General features: G+C 41.4%; 1 protein-coding gene across 1 annotated transcript in view; it reads left to right on the top strand.

The window, feature by feature from the left end:
• The window catches only part of LOC306773529 (plexin-B2-like), a 270,463-nt gene extending 260,011 nt beyond the window's left edge, over window positions 1-10,452 (top strand). Inside the window, exons 39-45 of the mRNA XM_079263372.1 lie at window positions 264-415; window positions 520-677; window positions 5,727-5,874; window positions 6,203-6,267; window positions 6,464-6,539; window positions 7,673-7,747; window positions 9,320-10,452. Of these exons, the coding sequence (XP_079119498.1) occupies window positions 264-415; window positions 520-677; window positions 5,727-5,874; window positions 6,203-6,267; window positions 6,464-6,539; window positions 7,673-7,747; window positions 9,320-9,424 (779 nt within the window). The 3' untranslated portion in view covers window positions 9,425-10,452. The remainder of the gene's footprint in view (window positions 1-263; window positions 416-519; window positions 678-5,726; window positions 5,875-6,202; window positions 6,268-6,463; window positions 6,540-7,672; window positions 7,748-9,319) is intronic.
• Window positions 10,453-15,991: the final 5,539 nt, after the last annotated feature.

The raw sequence follows: 15,991 nt of genomic DNA on the forward strand, positions 1-15,991 counted from the left end.
CATGTGAACTTAACGACTCGATTTAACAGGATGAATTAAGATGACACACAAAGTGGACTTTATTATTTCTACTCAACCAGTTTACTGTCAGAAACGTCTGACTTTAGGACCGTCGTTCCAGTCGTGTGACAGGAGTCGCAGCGTCCTCATACCTGCACTCTCACGTGTCAGGACTGTGGATCTATCACCCCCATGTGCTGCTGTGTGTGTGTGAAGCTGTAAACACACAACACAACCACAATCTGTCCGCCTGTCATGTTCAGAAAACGCGCTGCTGGAGGATGACAACACCTACCACCTGGTGAGGCCGGCGGACGAAATGGACGAGGTGAAGTCGAAGAGAGGCAGCATGAAGGACAAAGCCATGACCAAGGCCATCACAGAGATCTACCTGACCCGGCTGCTGTCTGTCAAGGTGCAGATGTCCTGTTCCAGCTCCATCACGCACAAACCAGCACTCACATTCTGCAGATTTGACGGGACTGTGTGTGTGTGTGTGTGTGTGTGTGTGTGTAACAGGGCACTTTGCAGCAGTTCGTGGATAATTTCTTCCGCAGCGTGTTGTGTTCCAGCTCCGTCCCTCCTGCCATCAAATATTTCTTCGACTTCTTGGACGAACAGGCACAGAGACATGAAAATGTGGACGAGGAGACGCTGCACATCTGGAAGACCAACAGGTGTGTGACCGCAGAGACATGATGCATATATTTATATTTTAAATACATATTTTATGTCACATTATATCGTTTTTAGCCACAAATGGAGTTAATTGTTATAAAAAGGAACTTGTGTCCCGCCTCAACTTGTTACCGGTCGAGTTGATTTCCTGGTTCAGTTCAGTAAACCTGGTTTGAGAACAGCGACGTCTCCAGTCCTGCCGATTCCTTATTGGACGGATGTAAAGCTGATAAAATCCTCGGCTTCAAAGACTAATTTTTCTTGTGAAACAGATCAGTTTAAACCTCCCTTTTTGGCCATTTCTTCTCATCAGATTGCCTGTAGGGTAAAGTACGAATCTGTAAGTTGAATTTAAACTCTTGGCGTCATCCTGACGCCTCACGTGGATCATCCTGTCAGGAAACACCTGCAAGCCTCTGATTTTAGACTCTTTAACTGATTCACCGTGTACCAGCTTCTCTTCAAAGCTCCTCTGAACCTCAGCTGGAGATCCAACCTGCTAAGAGAAATAATTATCCTCCTTCACAAGCTTCACAAGCTGTGTGTGTGTGTGTTTTATATCTAATCAGCTCCACTGGAGTGTAATTATGTCCTCATTGCAGCTAAACTAGGCTGCAGACCACATGAAAGGCTGATTTAATTGGCAGGCTGTTATCAGGTCAGATAGATGATGACTGAGCAGAGAGGAAGAAAAGGAGAAGTCTGGAGAGATAAAACCGGCCTTGAGTTGAGCCTGTCAGTCACCAGGAAGACACACTAACAAGTTGGACGATGAATTATTGACGCTGGTTACGATCAGTGGAGAGGAAGAGATGAAAGGTTGGAGGAAGGAAATGATGAGTCAGCAGGTTTTTAAAGTCTGGAATTGAATGTCCACATTATTACTGCACTTTAGTCAAGTTTTAGTATCTTGGCTTCACATTTAGATCATATTAAAAGCTTGAGAAAATTTCCTCAATAATTGGAGTTTTTTTTTTTTTAATAATGGAAAAGTTGAGAGTTCATCCAGAGAGAAACTCCAGCTGCTGCTCCTGACTTGTGGGCTTGGTTTTAGCCGATGTTACCTTCACGGGTTGGTGCAAACCATAGACCGTACATGACAGATGGACGGAGCCTCCGGTTAAAAGTGAAGCCTATATAGATGTGCATAAAACTGCAGTTCCTCCTTCATCCACGAGGGGCTGCAAAACAGCAAATCCCCATAGACTCCCATGTTAAAAGGACCAACTTCACAGCAGAAATAAACATGTTTGGAGCCTGGTTCAAAAAAACTGACATTGAGCGAACACAGAGCTTTCTGTAGTTAAGAGCTAACTGAGCTAACCAGGAGATAACAGGAGCTAACCAGCTAACGGAGGTAAGCAGGCTAAAGCTAAGTCACGTTGTTAACTGGCTAAAAACCGCGGTTGTTCTTCTGACTTGAAGCGGGAGATCGGTACCTGTCAATCGAAAGGACACGCCCCTAAATATGCCGAACTTTGAGATTACATTACTTTAAAACGGGCGAGTTAGAAAAAAATTCACTCCCCCCACAGTTGTCATGAAGGTAAACCTGACCTGTTAAACCTAAAATGGATTTTTGTACCAGGCTGTAAACATGTTTATTTCTGCTGTGAAGTTGGTCTTTTTAACATGGGAGTGTATGGATATTCACTCTGTTTGGCAACCCCTAGTGGATGAAGGGGGAACTGCAGTATTATGAACTTCTGCATAGGCTTCACTTTTAACCGCCGGAGGTTGCCGCTTGGTTTTAACCCACCTACCTCAGTTAGCTAGGTAGCTATCGGTAGCTCATTTAGCTCTTAGCTACAGGCAGCACATGCTCACATTCCCCCTCCAAGCTCCACTTCTTTCCCCACATGACACATATGGCGACGATGGAAACCGCCCAATGAGCTTCATGCTAGTTTTTCAGAAACCTACGATGACGTCATTGAGGCTCCATCTATCTTTTATTTAGTCGATGGTATCTACAGTTCACATCAGGCTTAATTAGCTGTTGTCTAGCTCTGCTAATTAGCCATTGAGTTGATACATGTTTGTTGCAGCAGGGAAACCCCTAACTATTCCAGCCCACCCCTACTTCATATTCACCATATGTACACATATACTTACATACATCGTAAACACTGGATAATTATACACTACTCACAAAAAGTTAGGGATATTTGGCTTTCAGGTGAAATTTATGGAAAATGCAATATGTTCGTGCTACAGTGATATAATATCATAAAAGTAAGACATTTAAGTAGAAGGATGCACTACTGATTTCCTCATCTCAAAAAATTCATTCAACACAAAAGGTAACAACAATGGTAGTTACACCACAACAAAAAATTTGAACGTCTCAATATCTGGTCATGTGCCCTTGAGCATCAATTACAGCTTGACAACGACGTCTCATGCTGTTCACAAGGCAACTTATTGCCTGCTGAGACATGGCATCCCACTCTTCTTGAAGGGCAGCCCTCAGGTCATTGAGGTTCTGGGGTGCAGGGTTTCGAGCCTCTACACGACGGCTCAGCTGATCCCACAGGTTTTCAATGGGATTCAGGTCTGGAGAGAGTGCAGGCCATTCCATTTGAGGTACACCAGTCTCCAACAGCCGTTCCCTGATGATGCGGCCTCGATGAGCAGGAGCATTGTCGTCCATGAAGATGAAATTAGGCCTGTGCTGTTCATGTAGGGGCACAATCACTGGATTAATGATGTTATTCAGGTAGGATGGGCTTGTCACTGTACCATTCACAAAGTGTAGGGCAGTTCTGTACCAAGTGGACACCCCTGCCCACACTGTAACACCGCCACCACCAAAAGCTGGCCTGGTGACAACAGTGGCTGATGCATAGCGCTCTCCCTGACGTCTCCAACATCGTTGCCGGCCATCATTTCTGCTCAGTGTGAATCGACTTTCATCAGAGAACAGCACTGAGGCCCACTGGTTCCTCGTCCAGCGTAAATGCTCCCTGGCCCATGCAAGACGATGATGCCTGTGCCTGGTGGTGTGGTCAGGTACCCGTGCAGGTCGTCTAGCACGCAGACCACGCTGATGGAAACGGTTTGGAATGGTCTGACGTGACACTTGGGTGCCTCTCACCTCTCTTAAACGTGCCTGGAGTTGAGTGGCATTCATCATCCGGTTTCTCAGGGCAGTGTTCACAATGTAGCGGTCATCAGCACGGGATGTGGCCAAAGGACGTCCACTTCTAGGCCTTTCTGTGACTCTTCCAGTCTCTCCATATCTCTGTTGCAACCTGCTGATGACACTCTGTGACACTCCAAGCTCAGTGGCCACTTCTGTCTGAGAACGTCCTGTTTGAAGCATCGCAATGGCAAGGGACTGTTGTTCCATTGTTAGGTGTCGTCTTGGTCTCATGATGTCAAAATGTGAACAGCATGATGAGGACAACTGTTTAAACACCAGCTCTAATTGAACCAGGACATTTATTGGTCAATTCAAGGATCACACACCTGCCGTGATTTTTGCCGTTAAGCTCCTTGTTAGAGAACAGCAACTTGTGCAAAATTTATTGAAACATTTAACAGTTGGACATGTGCATTTAAAAGCTTAGAGAAGATCACATTAAGTTCACCTGTACAGGTTTGAATGCATTTTAGGCTTGTTGGGAAATTTCACCCAAAAGCTGAATATCCCTAACTTTTTGTGAATAGTGTATGTATAACCGAGTCTTTAGGTTGAGCGAATCGGCTGCTAGAAGGGAAATTAGCAGCAGCTGCTGTTTCCTGTGTAAATATTGTCGTTATTACAATTAATGAGTTTATGTGTCCGCTGTTTTTATTGCACACGCAGGCTTTTATTACAAAACTCTGTGTTCTGGCGGTTATAAGCAGAAAAAAAGTCTTTGTGTTTATTCATGCATTTGGACGGGAAAATGCGAGTTAATGAACGTTTCATAAAATATGAATGAATGTAAACACGTCAGATTGTAGCCCAAGGCTCATTTCCATTCAATGTCCCCTAAAGATGTTAGAGGAAACAACTATCAATAAAATAAGTCAGCATGAAAAATATTCATGCAAATAAAAGTTCAGTTGTGTGCACCTAAAATCCTGAATGCATACGTGTACTAAATCACAAACAAACACACACACACACACACACACACACTGCTGTGGAGGCTGAAGATGCACGCCGAAACAGCAAAGGTGGCGTGTGTCCCTGAGGATGCTGCGCTGGGCGTCTGTGGAGTGGTGATTGGAGCTGATTACCTTTTCCCAGCCTTTGTGACCCCTCGGCCACACCACTCCGGGGTCTTTAAAGTGAAACTATTATGTGCATTTCAGGCTAATTTATTTTTATTTCTGAGACCAGAAGGGCTGGGATTGATCGAGTTATTGTCCCAAATGGCTTTATTTACTTCAGACCGACCCTCTCCGTAGGCTGTCAGATCAGCCTGCGGGCAAAACGAGTGGATTGAGACTCTTCCACATTAAGCCCCGCCTCCCGCCACTGCACTACATCGGGAGCGCGCACCGCACCTGCTTTCGCCATCATTGTAACATCTCATAAACAGAAGGATTAGGCTAATATGAATTTAAAAAAACAAACTATAATGTCAACACATAGCATCCAGCCCTACATGTTGGAACCTGAATCAGAGCCTGAAAACGAAGTGGAAAACAGCAACCCACAGCAACGAATGCAGCAGGATGTCTCTCTTTGGTAAACTCACCAGCCATCGTTGGAAATAACTTTATCCCACGTTTTCCACCCGTCTGATGTATTTGTACATGCCCTTGTTAACCAGTAGAAGGTAACCAATCACCGAACCTTATCCCCCGGGACGTCACAAGCATTTCCAAGTAGAAAAAACTCTCTAAAATGCCACGTTTTTCGTCTCCATGGAAACCGAACGGAGAGAGTGCTGGAACTCAAACCCAAACTCAAACATGTGTTTAGGTGATAAAAAACAGTGCCGTTCACATGTCTGATGAGGATTCAACACTGTAACACTGTAGAAAGCTCAGAAAACTCCAAATACCATCATAGCGCCTCTTTAAGCAGTCTCTTCTTTGTGTGTCTGCAGCTTGCCGATGAGGTTTTGGGTGAACATCCTGAAAAACCCGCACTTCATCTTCGATGTCCACGTCTCGGAGATGGTGGACGCTTCGCTGCGCGTCATCTCTCAGACCTTCATGGACGCCTGCACCAAGACGGAGCACAAACTCAGCAGAGTCAGTCCACACGAACAAACTGTTGTTGTTCCTGGTCCGAGTCTGCAGCTGCGTTCAGACTCACCCAGTTGTTTTATGTAACAAGTCATCAGGAAGCATCCTTAAGAATTTAACTGTATCTGTCTTTAAATGAGGTGGCGTACATCTTTTAACGCCTTCTGTCTGATGTGGTGAGACACCTGCTGAACGCTTCTGCTGCAGACGAGGAGGCGGGATTAAATAAACCCTGAACATCACAGACTGAGGAGGATTTACAAAGCAGGGACATCTAAGAAAATAAACCTTTAGCACCAAAAGATGATTCATGTGTTTCTCTTTGTGACTGCAGGAGTCTCCCAGCAACAAGCTCCTCTATGCAAAAGAGATTTCCACGTACAAGAAGATGGTGGACGAGTGAGTTCAATGAGCAGATGTGTGTTGCAGCGTTCTGCAGCATCATGTGCCTGTCATTTATTTGCATAGACAGTAAAATGTTTTGAAAATCATAAAAAAATTCCGAACATGTCTGGAACATAATCTGCTGTGACACAAGTTAACTCCAAACCAATAATTACTTGATAAATAACCGCGTTTCGACTGTGTGTTACAGTTATTACAGAGGCATCAGGCAGATGGTTCCAGTCAGTGATCAGGACATGAACACACACCTCGCTGAGGTGTCAAGGGTAGGTGCATCCATTATTTTATATTTGTATGCATTAAAAAGAGCCTTGAAGAAGTTTTAAATGAGCCACCGTGGTGGCTTTAAAGCTAAAACATGATTCTGTGGATCCCACTGTACCGTACAGATTATGACCTCTCATGACTTTTATCACAACTTGGTAAAATAGTTAATATAGTTAAAAAGTGTAAACTTTGATCAGTGGTAGTGTCTCAGAAGCAGCAGAATAAACAAGATCGTCTAAGGATGCAGATGTTTTCTGACTGCAGACAGGGCCGGATTAAAAGTTCTCAGGGCCCAGAGTGTTCCAGGGACCCCCTTCCCCATCGCAACATTGTGAAAATTGTGAATGATACACTGTGAAATGACATTTCTAACATCTCTCAACCAGTGGTACCAATAGTAATACACTAGATACTGTGGTATAACTTATCTGGCTTTTATGTACATTTTGTTTACTGTCCGAACTGCTGGTGTGTGCCCTACGTGGGCCTAAAAAGGGCCCCAAGTAGGCGTAGGCCCCTGGGCCTGTGCCCATAATGCCTATTAGATAATCCGGCCTTGACTGCAGGTACCAGTTTCTGTCAGCAGGGGGAGCCATTTTACCCTTTAGTTCGGACCACCATGTTTTTTTTTACCCATTTTGAGCCGATTTTTCTTGATTAACTAGTTTTCTGATCATCCTGACTTTCTGCTCATTCATGTCTCGTGTTATTGATTACCACCTCACGACCAGTTCTTGATCAAACTGCTTTTTCTAATTGGAACATCGTGTTCACAACATGAGCTTTCAGATTGACCAGAAAGAACCCTGAGATGTGAATTTATACGCTAACCCTAACCCCTAACCCTTACGTACGAGCTTCAGATCCAAGCAGAAAGCTTCTCTTTTCATTAACTTTGCATCTTTCAACTTGAAGATTCTGGATTCATTGTTAAAAGAATCCAAGAAGCTGCTTTTTGTCTTAACATTTACACTTTGATTTACAGTTTTGATTTAATGAGAGTTTTGTTTTTAAGATAATTTTTAGCCGTAAATTTCTAAATCTTTATTCAGTTCAGAATAAAGAGTTTCTAGTTTGTGTTTCGGTGGATTTTAGCTGGATTCGTAGCCTGATGCATCTTGATGGTTTGCAGGAACACACAGACAAGCTGAACACCCAGGTGGCCTTACATCAGCTGTACCAGTTTGCCAGCAAGTACTACGATTCGGTGAGAAACGCCTCCCTTTTCAAGTTTTATTGTCGCAGCTGTTTTAGTATTCTTGGTGTTATGTCAGGGTTTTCAAATCATAAACTGCTGCTACGTGAACCGTATGATCCTCCAAAGCGAGATTATTGGACGTGATATGAGATGTGAGGTCTGTTCTGATGGTCAGAGAGGACAGGTGGGATCTGTTTCACGTTTAGAGACGAAGCCTGCAGCAGATCCTGGAAGGAAGTTTTATGTTGTTTTACTGTGAAACTCCGTCACAAGCTGGAGTCAAATCTCACGTATCCTGAAACTGAGTCACAAAAATAGTTATTTCTTTTAATTTTTTTGTTTAATGCAAGACAGACTTTCATTCAACTGAAGTTACTGCAATTAAAGCTAAATATTAATCTGAACATTAACACGAAGTAGGTGTATTTTGTCATATATTTTAACATTTAAGCTTAAAAGTCTGTTTAATTATTTCTGTAATCAGAAAGAGTCCAAAAAGACTCGTATTTATACTGGTTTCTAGGAATAAAACTGACGGATAACAGAATATTAATTAAACTTTTAGTATGAGAATTGTAAAATAAAAAAATAAAACAAAATACAAACTTCATCCATCTTTTGCCGCTTATCCGGGGTCGGGTCGCGGGGGCAGCAGCCTAAGCAAGGAAGCCCAGACTTCCCTCTCCCCAGGCACATTTGCCAACTCTGCGGGCGGGATCCCGAGGCGTTCCCAGGCCAGCCGAGAGATATAATCCCTCCAGCGTGTCCTGGGTCTTCCCCGGGGTCTCCTACCAGAGAGACGTGCCTGGAACACCTCACCAGGGAGGTCCAGGAGGCATCCTGACCAGATGCCCAGAAGCTCCTCACCCTATCTCTAAGGGAGAGCCCGGCCACCCTGCGGAGGAAACTCATTTCAGCCGCCTGTATACGAGATCTCGTTCTTTCGGTCACGAACCGCAGCTCATGACCATAGGTGAAGGTAGGAACGTAGATCAGTGTAATAAATTCAAATATAAATTAAACAATTCATCAAATAAAATAAACACAATACATTTGAATTCAAAATAAAATGCAATATGATTTTTTAAAAATTAAGTCAAATTATAAAATAAAATGCAAATAAGACAAAAATAATTTTAAAAAATAAAGAAAAATGTGAAAATAAAATGACCACATAATTAAATTAAATGTATTGTATTTCAAATAAAATAAAACTTAAATAATGAAATTAAATCAAAATAAAATGTACGTTATTAAAAATTAAATTTAAAATATTAAACGAAAAATAAAATCTATTAAACTAAAAGGATCTGAAACTTTCATTGTTTTATTCTGAACGTCTTGTACTTTATCGGATCTGAATGAAAGTAACTGGAACGTTCCCCACGTTGCTTTTCCACATTTGATCAAATGAACAAACTGATGATGTCATCCTTATCAATGATTTAAAGACTGATCATGTCACTGGATCTTGATCTTATCTACAACCTGCACTTTTTGTTCCAAAAGCCTCAAAATTGAAACACTTGGTGAATGTTCCTGTAATCATTTCCAATATTTGTTGTTTTAAATCATCGTCAGATCATCCAGTCTCTGGAAGAAGACCCTGCCGCTCAGAACAAGCAGCTCACCCTCCGTCTCCAACAGGTCGCCGCCGCCCTGGAGAACAAAGTCACCGACCTCTGACCTCACGGAGGGGGAGGAGCTTCCAGGTGAGGACTGAAAGGAAGACGAGCTTGTGGACTCTGCTGAAGGTTTAACTGTGTACGGACTGAAGTGAAGGCAGCTGTGGAGGACGGATGAAAGGAAACTTCTTCACTTGAACTTCCACTCAGCTTTCCAAACAAACAGCGAGGAGGATGAAACATGGCTGCCGCTGGCGTTCTGTCAACTCAGACTTATTTTTCTAAAGGTAGCGAAGGCCACGGCTTGCTCGGACTCTGCTTCGTTTGGCTTCTCTGGGCCGCCACGTGACCAAACGTTGGGATATCTGAAGAATATCAGCGAAGTAATCAGACTTTCAGAATATTTTCTTTTAGGTACTCGGCTTTTTTTTGTTTTTTCCTTCTTTTAGAAGTTGGTGGTGGAAGTACAGCTCCTCCAGGACTCTTTACAACCACTTTCTGAACTGTGGCACCTGTTTCCTGAACTGAGATCAGTTTTTCTGCCTCACACTAAACATTAACCACGAGCCCTGGTCTTGGATCAGGCCAACCCACTACGGTACACACCACTGCCTTGTGTCTGGTTGAACGGCGAGTTCAGGGTACGAAAAGTTCGTATTTAAAGGAAATCAGCAGATTCTTCTTGTACCACAGCCAAACGCTGCTTTTAGCATCAGACAAGCTGCAGTATGTTGAGCGTTATTTTCAGCGCAGACGTCACATTCTGTACGCGACATGATCTGTATCCGACTTTCTGCTTTGATTACGTCTTCGTCGCGGCGGTCAGCATCATGTCCTGTGCAGACGTGTGTGTCAGAGAGAATATACAGCTTTAAAAATCACCACTGCCTAATCATGTGATATAAACAACCACTTTAGTTCAGATTTTTTTTATTATCTGCATCATGACACGGCTTTTCCACATCTGTAAGCTGCTGCATTTCTTTAGTTTTACTCTTTAGCACATTAAAAATTTAATGACGTAAACGTGAAGATATGTTTTTGGCTGTTAAAGTCCCCCTTAAATGGTCCTATTAACAGGTTGACTCCTCCCCCAAAAACCCCAGTCCACTCTGATTGGTCAGCTTGAGTGGCCTGATCAGGCCCCGCCCACCAGGAAACTTCCTCCCCACTATCTTACAATTCTTTTCCAGAAATTACAAACCCTGAAAGTCTGTTTAAAATCAGTCTCTTTGTTATTTTTATTGAGCAAAACAAGGTTTTTGTAAACTTTTAAACATCAGATCTGATTTCTGTGAGCTTATAGTAGATGAATAAATTAATCATCACCATGTCGTTACATTTTTACATCATTCCACAGATGCTTTGTGCAGTGAACGCACCGTGAGCAGATTTCATTTCCCTTTCTCGTGGTGCTCCTTTTTCTTTCCTTTAAATTTACCATTCATCGAACCTTTCAGTCAGGTTGATCTAAAAACCACATGATGAATTAATGATCAATAATCCGTTGCACCCACCCGTCCTAAATGAGGAAGAAATTGGAAAAGATTATTTTTCTGGTTTGTTTTTGCTTAAACCTGCATCTTTAATCGTGCTTTGTCCTCGCAGCATTTCTCCCAAAAAAAAGGGAAAAAAAAAGTGATTTATGAAGCCACTTTGGTGCCAAATAACTTAAAAGGTAACTGGTGTGTGATTTGCTTTAAGTTGTGTGTGTTTTAAGTGTGTGGAGCTAGCGATCATGTGTTAAATAATCTTGTGGTACTTTTCTAAAAAAAAAAACAACAAAACTTTTAAAATGTGAAGCTTTTGCAGTTGTGATGTTCAGATGTCTGCAGATCCTCTACAGATGTTCAGAGCCAACTGTTGCATTCGTTTTAAGATGTTTGGGTCGCTTTGTGTCGCTGAAATACAAAAAAAAAATCTACCACGCGTTGAGACCAATATTCTCACCTCTGCCGACGCTTGCTTCTTTTTGCCTTCTCTTTGTCACCAGCCAGTGCCTTAAAGACTTCAAGTGAAGGTGTTTGGAAGGAAAAAAGAAAAATAGAATTTATTTAAGTGGTTTTCTGCATGTCAGCGGAGGATCGATGGAAAGTCGCAGCTGATTCTATAAAACTAGCTAATGTTTGGCTACTTGCTGTGGCCAGCAGGTGGCAGCACAAGCTACCTGATTAACCTAAAACAAGACGAAACCAGCTGCTTTGGTCACATATGAGGAAAAAATGGATTTTTCTGCCACGTCAGTGTGGGTTTGTTGTATTAATTCTCGAGAAGCAGAAACAGTTGCTTGTTCATGCAATGTAAGCTACGGCTTCTCGCAAAAAAATCTTTCTGTTCTCTTCTTTTCAGCATCAGCTTTCTTTTCCATCTGCTGTTTGTAAACCACAATCTCAGACTGGTTTGTGGACTTTCACGCAGGAGGCTGAGGTTCAGGCCCTGAAAATCATATCCATCATCCCAGTTTCTGAACCTTTGTCTTGGTTTAGGTTTGAAAAAACACCTTTTTTCTGATAAGCAGCAGAAGACGTAAAGGGTTTGTACGTCTATTTCTATTTACTAAACATTATGTTTTGATTTCAGTTGATAAAATCTTAAAATATTGAAAGCAGATGCTACTTTTAAGAACATAATCTCTTATTTTGAGTTTAATTTATTTCCTAAAAGAAAGATGCAGTCGTCTGATGGTTATAAACGTTTATATGTTTTCTCAATCATGTGATTATCGTGGTTGTTTGGTCATAATTCACAGGACAATCATGGTGATTAGTGAGACACTTTTTTTAAATTTCTTTCCACTTTTAATTCTGGTTTTGTTAGTTGCTGTGAAGCCAGACAAACATCTGGACAGTTGTTTGGTCTGAGATGGAACAAAATGAGAATATAAAGCCTTTATTTTGAAAATCTATAAAAACTCTGAAAGAAACTCATTCTTACACTTGCTGTAGGTGACTCTTTTGTCGTAAATAAAGAGTAGATGCACATAAGAAGGAATCAAAACCACTTTTGTGAACATTATGAAGACTGAACATCACTAAGCTCACGCCGTTTCTGCTTCTCGAGAACAAACATGGCTGCCAGCTTCACCTGCTTTGTTCAAGCCGACAACAGTGACGACACTGGTCGCCAGTCAAAGGAAACCAACTTAAAGCTTGTTTTATGTCCCAACACACACATCTGCCTAAAAGTTCCTACCAAAAAAAGAAAGTGTTCCCAGTGTGTTGCGACTCAAACCATCACATCAGCCGGTTTAGATTTAAATAAATAATAAGAAATTAAATGGAAACTGTTAGAAGAGAAAAAGGCAAAAGCTTATCAAAGATGTTATCTTGGTGTTATTTCCACGAACCTGGTTGTGTTATTATCTGTGTGAAGCCGTGCCGGATCTTTGGGTTGTTTTCAGGTGAACGTAACAATAGTATCAGCATCAGGAATCAAGTCAACGTTGGAATAAATGTGTTTTTATGATGTGAAACTGAAGCATATCTGAGAAACATTGTCTGCGGCACAAACAAACTGAATGTTTCTATAAAATTCTGTTCTGGTTCTGAAGCTCTTGACAACATCATGAGGCTGATCCAGTATGTGTTTATACCGCTGTAATGGAGTTTGAATATCAAATCCAGTATTGCCATTGTTTATTCTTGTAACATGATTGTAGGAGACAAATGGTTTGGATGGACCAAGTATAGACTTTGAAATGGACTGAAACGGCACTACAAGTCACCAGAACTGGACTGAGGCCCAAATCTGTGACTCTTCTAAAGAAGTGGAGAAGTGGGCGGAAAATCCGGATCCAAAAAGTCCAAATACCCAATAAAACATGTTTATATAAATGTGTTTCATTTAGTCTCTGTGTGTCAATGCTGTAGTTGCTGGATGGAGTTTAATCAACCATCACGGGTCTGTTCCTTTCATTCTTCCCATCAGAAACACAAATGATTTCTTGCTCAGTATCAAACCCACAGATCGCTTATTAATCCAAATAACGAAGCACTTTAAACCTTTTTATTCTATTAAAAGTTCTATTTCCAACCATGGATGGTTCATTTTGCAGTTTAAATCCAAGAAAATCTAAAAGAAATTAGGAAAATATTCAAATGTGTTTAATTTTAGGGGACACCATGTAACATTTGACCCAACAATCAACCAAATGTGAGTAATAATGGATGATTTCTGAGGCATGTCGGCAGCTCCAAGGAGGCTGCCCTCTTCAGAAACCAGCAGATCCGTCTCTCATGGCATCATGTGACCTGGAGCGCTTTGGTTTGGTAAATTGACCAGGAAGGATCATTTCTACCTGACACTTGTAACATATGTTGTTACGTGCACCAAACATTTGGCAAAACCAATCCCTCGATCTGAAAGAAATTTTCATCCAAAATCATTCGGATCAGAATTTTTTGGATCAAACTTTCTTTCTGATGAGGAGAATGTGCTCTTTAGTCTGAGTTGTGACCAATTCAACATTAATGGATTAGATACCGATAGAAATTGTTTTTACATTGGTGTTTGTTGAGCTTTAGAATAACTGCAGACAAGCACAGAATTGGAGCTCACTTCATGTAAACAGTTTAAGCTCTTTATTTGTTTTAGTTGTTTATAATGTGTAAACATTCCTGTTTGTGGCTTCATTTAGGATAAATTATTTAACATTCAGTTTCAACCAGTTCAGTCCAAGTCTCTTTATTACATCAGTATAATCAAATTGTTGAAAAGTCTTTGTATTCATTTAGCAGCTTTGGTGATGAACACTTCAGGGCACGGTAGGATTCCCAACGCTTTGACTAGTGAAGTGGAGGAGATGAGGAAACCAGCAGACTAAGGGATGACCACCCAAAGCCACAGGTGAGTTTCTGAGAAGTGGTCTCTCTAAGGAAACCTGTCCTTTATCAGGATATATTAAAGCAGAGCGTATTTCATATCATGTGGTTCATATTAAAAAGGCCTCATTAGCATTCTGAATTCACCAAGCTGAGAAATTTGCCAACAAGATTTAGTGCAGTGCTTCAGAATAACATATGTTCAGCTCCTAAAACAGCCAGAAGCTGAGTTATTACACAGAAGAACAGTTTCTTCACGACCCGATGACACATTTTACATTAAAACCCCAGCATCCAAATTAAGGATAATCAATTAAGCTGTTGGGAAAACATGCTGTTAATGACTATTTGTGTCTAGATTTTACTGGTGTTGAATTTGAAACACAAAAAATGGCCTAAAAATGCACAGATCTGCTTTTCTGCACCAACCAGATTCTGTCGACTAATATTCTACCTGGCAGTGACTGTGCAGCTCTGCTCTGGAAAAGAAAACAAACCAGTAGAACATTTTTATTATTTGTTTTTACTTGACTAAAATTAAAATAAAAAAAAAGGCTGCGAAGAAATGGGACAACACTGCCCCCCTGTGTACACATGAAGAATTACATTTACTTCAGTTTGGCGCCATCATCATCATCATCATTAAGTCAACTTCAACGCTTACTTTAGTTTTACTTTTGTTTTTCCACATGTTGCAGGTTTTCTATGTTTTTATTGTTATGAAGCATTTTGTGACCTTGTGTCTATGAAGAGCACGATATAAATAAAGTTTAACATCAGCAGTGTCCTGCTGAGCATTTCATCCATCCAGGTTCAGCACCTGTGTGTAAATGTTATCATTTCTCCGCCATATATGAGATCCTTCCAGCTCCAGAATAAGCCATTCATTCCAGTTCAGTGTGTTAACGTACAGAAAGAAGTTAAATACTTTGTGTTGGTACAAATATCTGTAAATTGCAAGAAATACTTTTGTTTTTAACAGTTGAAAATTAATATGAGGCCAACTGCTCCTCTTGTGTTTGAAGCTGGAAATCCCTCCTGTACTGTTTTTTACTGGTGAAATTGGAAACTGGTTTTAATTTGATTGTATTCTATTCTATTCTATTCTACAGTCATTTAGCAGACTCCTTTATCCAAAGCGACTAACATGAGTGAGAACAACACAAGCACAAAATTAGTAGAGGACATCGTAGGAAGGTGCTGGTGGACTGTCCAGTTGGACGCAGATCCTTCCATTAAGTGCTACAGACTTCTTTTCTTTTGTTTTTGTTTTTCGCCCTTCCCACCCCATAATATCACCGATGTTAGATTACAAAGAATTAATACCATAAAGTTTGTTGCAAAGAACTGGGCTAAGTTCTCCAACTTTCCAACAAATATAGCGATACTAAGTGTTGAAGTGCCTGAAGAGCTGAGTCTTCAGCTTGTTTTTAAAAGTAGACATGGACTCTGCAGAGCAGACAGAGTTTGGGAGATCATTCCACCATCGTGCACAACAGAGGAAAACAGTCTGACCGGTGATTTAGTCCCACGTATTGGTGGTAACACGAGGCGTCTTTCACTGGTGGAACGTAGCTGTGGAGAGGGAGTGTAGGCCTGGATTAAGGAGTGAAGGTAGATGGGAGCCGTTTGAGTTGTTGTTTTGTAAGCTAGAAGCAAAGCTTTAAATTTGATGCGTGTTGCGACCGGAAGCCAGTGAAGAGCGATTAGCAGCGGAGTGACATGAGCTCGTTTTGAGTTGGTTGAAAACCAGACGCACTGCGGCATTCTGGATCATCTGCAGAGGTTTAACAGAGCACGCAGGAAGA

This window comes from Telmatherina bonti, assembly GCF_933228915.1.
Source record: "Telmatherina bonti genome assembly, chromosome: 23".
NCBI lineage: Eukaryota > Metazoa > Chordata > Actinopteri > Atheriniformes > Telmatherinidae > Telmatherina > Telmatherina bonti.